Here is a 7797-nt window from a genome sequence, read left to right on the forward strand (position 1 = left end):
CAGGCTTGCCAGTGAAAATCATCATCTCCTATTGAGTACAGCACAAACTAATGTCAACTGCTTACACTGAGCTTCCCAATTTGAAGTTCTCCTGTCGAGTTTGACATTCAGGCCCAGCTGTCAGAGTAAAGCGTCGAGAGGCCTCCTGTACAAGAGGAATCCATTGTTAGTGAGAACGGAAAAAGCAAGCCAAGTGCTTTGTTAGCAACATTACAGTATCTACAGATTGCCCACATATGCTTTTTCTGTTGATAATCATTAAAGTCCATTTTTACTGATTTCCACCCACAAATTCCCAGATTTTGTGATTTGGTGAATTGGTTAAAACTAATTATCTCCAGATTATGGCATTAAAATGCCAGAAGTCTCCTCGATTTTTGCACTGAAAATCAGGTCCCAAGATGTTCATGTCACATAACTGATGGTGTTGAGCGCATTGCGCACTGTACGTGCTGTATTGGATGTGCTTACGCACATTGTTCAAAGTGCATGATTACAACACTAATATGACAGACACATTTTGGAACCCGATCTTCAGCACAAAATTCAAGAGAATTGAGATGAGTTCTGAAAATTGAGACTGTTCTCTTGGGCAGTTTCAGTGATGAATTAATGAGATGATGGTTCTGATCAGACAGGGCATCATTGTCTCTGAAGCATACCTCGGCTGCAGAAATGCATTTATCTACAAATATGAAGAGTCACAGTGCCTGGCCAACAACAATCAAGCTAGTGCCACTGGACTGCATACAAAATTTGGAGAGGACGGGGAATACTCTTATAGCAAGATTACTTTGTTAAAACAAATGCTATTTCCAATAAAGTGAAAAACATATTTTAATCTGGATGGTATACTGTGTACTGATTTCTAGAACTGCCATTGAGACCCAGAAAAGTGGTGTCCATATAAAGAATGCAGAACTGAATTGTCATTTTGCTTAACTGTGTTTTTTGTTTAAATTGAATTCTAGTCATGTTCCAAATTAAAACTGATTTTGGCTTCCTTTTCCCAAGTTTACTATTTGGTATTTTTTCCCCAAATTTTTCCTCTGCATTTCTCCCAGTTTTTCACCTCAAAAATAGGGTCTAAAAACATTCAAAGAGACTTGGGTTTTCAAACAGGTGATACAGAGCGACTTTAGTGATCCTTAGTCATCGAATATCTCAAAAGTACTGGTGATGTTCGAATAAACATGAATATATTAGTTCCGCAGTACTGTAATGGACTTCATTCATCAATACACTGACAGAAAGTGCTGGACTGCTTTATATAACTTAGAAGGGGGTATTATTTTATACTAATGATGATTAATTCTACCACTAAATTTGATTAACTCTTCAGCATCACCATGATGATTTTAAGATCCATCTCTTCTGCACTCAAAAAATAAACACAGAATAGAATCTTCCATTAATCAGGAGTGAAAAAATTTTAGCTGTTAAATTGCAGATAATCCAATAATTTTAGTGGGCCAACGATTTGACATGGAGACAGCAGGAAAGTTAAATAATCCTGAAATGTTTATATCGATGCCTGGCGATGTCACTGTAATGACGTAAATTAAAAGAGAACTCAACACGGGGTAAGGAGAATTTGAACTCTTCCACAATACTATTATGGTTAGATTCCCGAATGCCTTTGTTTATTAAGTTTGAAAAATAAAGAGCATCTCCAAAACAAGAACATTTTAATCAACATTTTAAGCCATTTTTGGACTGGAGCCTGGCATTGTTAAGTATACAATGTGCATACGTGGTTGATGGCCTCTCTTTTTTCACCTTTAACTACAATAATAGATACCACTGCAAAAAGTAAATATTTTGAACACAGAACAAATGGAGAAAAAAAAGCTCCCAACTTACACAAAAAGGTAAACAATTAAAATTATGTGTTTTGTTACAGGACACTGCAGCGTTAAGTAGTAACTGAATGTTTATTTGTATACCGAGTTTGTGATTCAGAGTCTCTTGTGCATTAATCCAAATAGAGATGTAAATTACCTTCAGAATATCCTTCAGCTGTTTAAGGACAGCGTGAACTTCTTCCCGCAATAACCATTTAAATTCCTCCTCCTGAAATATTTCAAAAAAGACAATGTAACCCTTTTCACCAACATAATGCAATTTGGCAGCAATTTCAAGGGCAGAATGCTGGTGTGAGTTGGAAGAACGAGTGCTTTAGTTTCAAGATGGGGGAAGACGGACAATAATGGCATTAAATTTAGCATTAAATCATAAAATAGCTATATTACCCAAGCTAATTATAATTCAGCACTGCAATTGCTGCGATTATAATAGGAGATTATGATCTGAAACGAGAGACTTTCCACACCTTAATTTTATTCTTGGTACAATGACATGGACCTAGCAGTGTTCTCAAATAATTAAATATATCCAGCCAATCTAACCAATTTCGTACAACATCCTCTTTTCCAACAATATAAAAACCCCATGAACTTGGTCCCATTACACACGGAGAATTGACGCCTCCCTCATTACAATACCCATTGGCCAAATCCAACCCACGGTGACTCTCAGCTGGCTCCAGTCCAACCTCACTTTCAGTCCCACTCTTTTCAGCGATTAAAGCAACTAGATCTCTCCCACTGAATGTCAGGTTCTGCTTGCTTGCTCTCTTCTCTCTCTCTATGTGCTAGCTTTCCCCTCCTGTAATTTACAACTAAACAGCAAAAAATGTAACAGGAGGAGTTAGTAGAAAAGGGCTCCGTGCACATGGACTTGAGGTGAATCTACCAGATTTGCTATGGACAGCTGCCAAGAGAATCCAGTTAAAACAAAAGATCTTCCCGGCCGCTGAGCCGAGCAGATCTTCGCAGGTTTACCTTTAATTTGCAGTCAGTTGTGCAAGATGTGTGTGTCAAGAACCAGCAGTGCTAGCACAGATCTTGCAGCATTGGAAAGTTGGCAGGACCTGTGCTGTTTTAAACAACCTTCTGTTGTTCAGTTTAGTCGTAAAGAATTCAGTCTTATGGCTAGAATCATTTTATTTTTTCTACTTTTACATTAAAAACAATCTAAAAGCGGGGTATCATTTCTTCAGGAGTATAACACAATTTAGAAAAAGTTTTGAATGTAGGCATCCACTCAATTCTTGTAGATTTCTCCCTCTTCAAACTTAATACAACTTTAAAAAAAAATACACTGCTCTCTGTCAAACCCGAACTGGCATTGTGTTATATGGTAGTCTCCAGTCAATGCATCATCCTTCAACCAAGTCCTATGCACACAAGTTTACATTTTTCGTGTATCGACATTCGTTTATCAATATCCTTTTGCATGTCCTTGTTAAACAGCCTATTGGCAGGAATCCCAAGATCTTGAAACTTGTCACTTGAACAAACTGACTGTTGCTATCCGTGAGTGAAATCCGTATCTCTCTCTTCAATTTTGATCTATAGTGAATGAGCTAAACTTGAACACCTTTCAGAAGCTGAATGAGCAGATTTCCATGTACCAATAACCTGTCTTTGCACAGTGCCTAAGTATACCATATGCAAATAATCTTAAAACCACACACCTTTATCGGTACCCAAATAAATGGATGGCAGATGAATGGAATGCTGCAGTTACTTAATTTCACCAAGGAATCTCTTAACTCTTGAATGGTGTCAATCGAATAAACCTTCAAACTTCAAGAGAGAAGCTCAACAGAATTCAGTATCTAAATTACAGCCTTAAACTCATTGCTAGCTATTATTCTGAACAATAAATACTGAATAATTTATTTTCACCTTTTCTTACCTCCATGCAACAAAGCACTAAGAGTAATGCAGGTTGTGTGACAATGTAATTAAGTGCAGATTGACAAGTTTATGAGGCTTCATGTGACTGCTAACATGGAATCAGGAGGTTTATTTGCCAAACTGTACAGCACTGCCAGAGAATTATAAAAGTCCTTGTGTGTGCAGTAAATTGTGTATTTCATTATTACCCACTGCATTTCTTTTTATTCAAAAGTAAGAGTATTTTTATTACTACCAATTAACATTTCATATAGAAGGTGATGTGCTGTTCCCATTTTTTTCCATCTTGCACCAAAGTCAGACTGAACTTGCACAGAATTGGAACCACAGAAGGAAGCTATTCGGGCTATCTTAACTGTGCCAGCTCTTTGCTCGAGAAATCCAAGATTAATCTCACTGCCCTGCTCCCTCTCCATAGCCTAGTATATTCTTCTACTTCAAATATTTATCCAATTTTGTGCCTGAACAATTCCCTGTGGTAAATCAGCTCATGCGCCAACAACCCTGTATAAAGAAATGTCTCCTAACTACTCAGTGGCTATTTCAAATCAATCAATCAATTCTACAAGATGCACGCAGCAAATTGCCATGGCTTCTTAGACAACCCCTCCCAAACTCAGGGCAGCAGGTGCATGAGTGTACCATCGCCTCCAAGTCACACTTCATCCTGACTTGGAAATATATCGCCATTCCTTCATCGTCGCTGGGTCAACATCCTGGAACTCCTTCTCTAACAGCACTGTGGGAGTACCTTCACCACAAGGATTGCAGTGGTTCAAGATGGCGGCTCACCACCACCTTCTCAAGGGAAATTAGGGATGAGCATTAAATGCTGGCCTTGCCAGCAATGCCCACATCCCAGGAACGAATAAAAAAAAAAAGAGGCCCGAAAGAAAATATTATTTCCCTATTCAATTTTTCAAAACCCTTAATTTTCAAAAACTGAAATCTCTTTTCAGTCTTCCCTGTTCCAGTCGAAAGAGTCTTGGTACCTCAAGTCTCTGCTCATAACGATAGTTTCCAAACCCAGCTTTAACCTGGCGAATCTACGTTATACGCTCGGTATGGCTTTAATGTCCTTTCTAGAATATTTGTAAAATGTATTACTACTTTACTCTTGTTCTCTATGTCTCTATTAATAAAACCCAAAATGCTGTAACCCGCAGTGATGGAAAGATAACACCAGCTGTATTTACTACTTGTACGTTTTTTTTTATTCCTCAGATACATTTGCTAATTCAACCCAGTCGTCCATTTACAATTTATCTTCCTGATTGAAAGGAATCACATGGTTTTCCTAAAGACATTAAAAAGCTTGGGAAGAATGAGCGAGAGAAAGCAGCTCATTTATATATCAAATTAGAAAAAAAAGGGATTCTTTGTAGAGGTAAAATATTAATCAAAATATTCATCAGCACTGCAATCAAGCTCTTCCATCTGAGCTCAAACATTCATGTGAAGATCGAGAAGGACTTGGCAAGTTATTAAAATAAAAGATTCCTCACTCATGTATACAGATTGGATTTGCATGCTGTAATACCTGTACAATAAATGGAACTGAAAAAGATTCTCTCCAGATCAGTTTGTTTTAGAAAATGTGGACAGCTCCAAAACAAAACCAATTCAACAACCGAAATGTTCACACAGTATGTTTGATAATTTCACAATTGGTATAACCGTGCCATATATCCCCTTAATACTGTAAATACACAAACAGAGATAGATAGATAAAACAGAAATATATTGAGCAGGAAAGAAGAGAAAGAAAAGATCAAGAGACATGACTGCAGGAAGAAACAAATGTTTTAAATCAAGTATAATCTCCATTATAAAACTCGTGTCCTTCAACTTATCACAGCAATGTGGGGGAATATATATATTTTTTAAGTTATATCGTGTGATGATGTTTGCTTTTACTTTTAGAGGTGCTTGTTGAAGATTCAGTTTGTACCTTCCATACCGTTACCATTGCTTTGCTAAGTTATTGTATATACATAAATGTATTCATGTCCTGTAAAAATACGCTACAATGCACTAATAAGTATATACATCAAGGCTGTTATCGGGAACATGACTAAACAAAACGCTTTAGGTGTCCATTCTTCTTCATATTGGAGAACCCTCAGCAAATGTTAATATATTTATCTCTAGTCTCCTTTTATAACGATCAGTTGAGCATGGACTTTGCTGTTTGGAGACCGAAGGTGCAGCTGCTCTTGTAACGGCCATGAACCCATTAGAGACCCTGGTCCCCCTGTACCCAGCCCTACACCCGTCCACCCAGGACCAGGCTCCCTGTATCCATCCCCTAGGACCTGGCTCCCTGTCCCCCATCACCCCCAAGGATCCCGTTCCCTGTCCCCCCTCACCCCCAAGGACTCCGCTGGCCCCCCCTCACCCCCAAGGACCCCACTCCCCGTCCCCCCCTCACCCCAAGGACCCTGCTCCCCGTCCCCCCCTCACCCCCAAGGACCCCGCTCCCCGTCCCCCCCCTCACCCCCAAGGACCCCGCTCCCCCCCTCAGCCCCAAGGACCCCGCTCCCCCCCTCAGCCCCAAGGACCCCGCTCCCCCCTCACCTCACCCCCAAGGACCCCGCTCCCCCCCTCACCTCACCCCCAAGGACCCCGCTCCCCCCCAAGGACCCCGCTCCCCCCCTCACCTCACCCCACCCCCAAGGACCCCGCTCCCCCCCTCACCTCACCCCACCCCCAAGGACCCCGCTCCCCCCCTCACCTCACCCCACCCCCAAGGACCCCGCTCCCCCCCTCACCTCACCCCACCCCCAAGGACCTCACCTCACCCCCAAGGACCCCGCTCCCCCCGTCACCTCACCCCCAAGGACCCCGCTCCCCCCCTCACCTCACCTCCAAGGACCCCGCTCCCCCCCTCACCTCACCTCCAAGGACCCCGCTCCCCCCCTCACCTCACCCCCAAGGACCCCGCTCCCCCCCTCACCTCACCCCCAAGGACCCCGCTCCCCCCTCACCTCACCCCCAAGGACCCCGCTCCCCATACCCCCAAGGACCCCGCTCCCCATACCCCCCTCACCTCACCCCCAAGGACCCCGCTCCCCATCCCCCCCTCACCTCACCTCACTCCCAAGGACCCCGCTCCCCATCCCCCCCTCACCTCACCCCCAAGGACCCCGCTCCCCATCACCTCACCCCCAAGGACCCCGCTTCTCCCCCACCCCCAAGGACCCCGCTTCTCCCCCACCCCCAAGGACCCCGCTTCTCCCCCACCCCCAAGGACCCCGCTCCCCCTCACCCCCAAGGACCCCGCTCCCCGTCCTCCTTCACCCCCAAGGACCAGGCTCCCTGTTCCCCTCACCCCCAAGGACTTCGCTCCCCAGTCGGTGTGTTTATTGCCACATTTCCCATTCTCCAGCCGCTAAGCCCTTCCGGCGGTGGGGCCTTCATTCTCTCCCTCCCCGGCTCCTGAGGTTGGGTTGTGGGGGACGGGGAGTGACAGCCCAGGCGGTGCCGAACTCACCAGCACCGCTCTCTCCGCCTCGCTCGCCGCCGCCATCCTGGTTATTGAAGGACAAGCTGCACTTCCGGTGTCCGCGGCACAATCGCTCCGGCCCCTCCCCCGCTCCAGGATGGGGCGATTTCCCCACTGCATCAAATGCAGAGCCGCACACCTACTCTCAACACGGTGGCAGTGGATGGGAGGGGGGACACTCGGTGTCGGCGAGGCTCTGCTCCGCCACACACACGAGCGATTGAGTTACTTAAAAATATTAATTTCCGCCCCCCAAAAACAAAATATCTTAAGACACTCCACAGAAGCCTAAAAATAATGACCGCAACTATGGAACGAGATATTTGGAGAGGTACCCAAACGCTCGGTCAAAGAGGCAGATTTTAAGGGAAACCGGAGGTTTAGGGAGGAAATTCTAGTTTGTGGGCCCTAAGCAGCAGCAGCCCCCACTACCAGCACAAAGGGAAGGGGGAAATGAACACGACCACAGTCAAAGGAATGGAGAATTTGGGTTTGGAAGGGGGATTTATTTGTGTATGTCGGGGTGCT

General features: G+C 44.0%; 1 protein-coding gene across 2 annotated transcripts in view; it reads right to left on the minus strand.

Annotated features, from left to right (window-relative positions):
- rogdi (rogdi atypical leucine zipper) overlaps positions 1-7314 on the minus strand; it is a 29496-nt gene extending 22182 nt beyond the window's left edge. For both annotated transcript variants that reach the window (XM_070901016.1, XM_070901015.1), the window contains exons 1-3: positions 7258-7314; positions 2002-2073; positions 66-145 (exon numbers count right to left, since the gene is read on the minus strand). In XM_070901016.1, the coding sequence (XP_070757117.1) occupies positions 66-145; positions 2002-2073; positions 7258-7293 (188 nt within the window). In that variant the 5' untranslated portion in view covers positions 7294-7314. The remainder of the gene's footprint in view (positions 1-65; positions 146-2001; positions 2074-7257) is intronic.
- Between the last annotated feature and the right edge of the window lie 483 nt (positions 7315-7797).

Source organism: Pristiophorus japonicus, chromosome 15 (genome assembly GCF_044704955.1).
Source record: "Pristiophorus japonicus isolate sPriJap1 chromosome 15, sPriJap1.hap1, whole genome shotgun sequence".
Taxonomy (NCBI): domain Eukaryota; kingdom Metazoa; phylum Chordata; class Chondrichthyes; family Pristiophoridae; genus Pristiophorus; species Pristiophorus japonicus.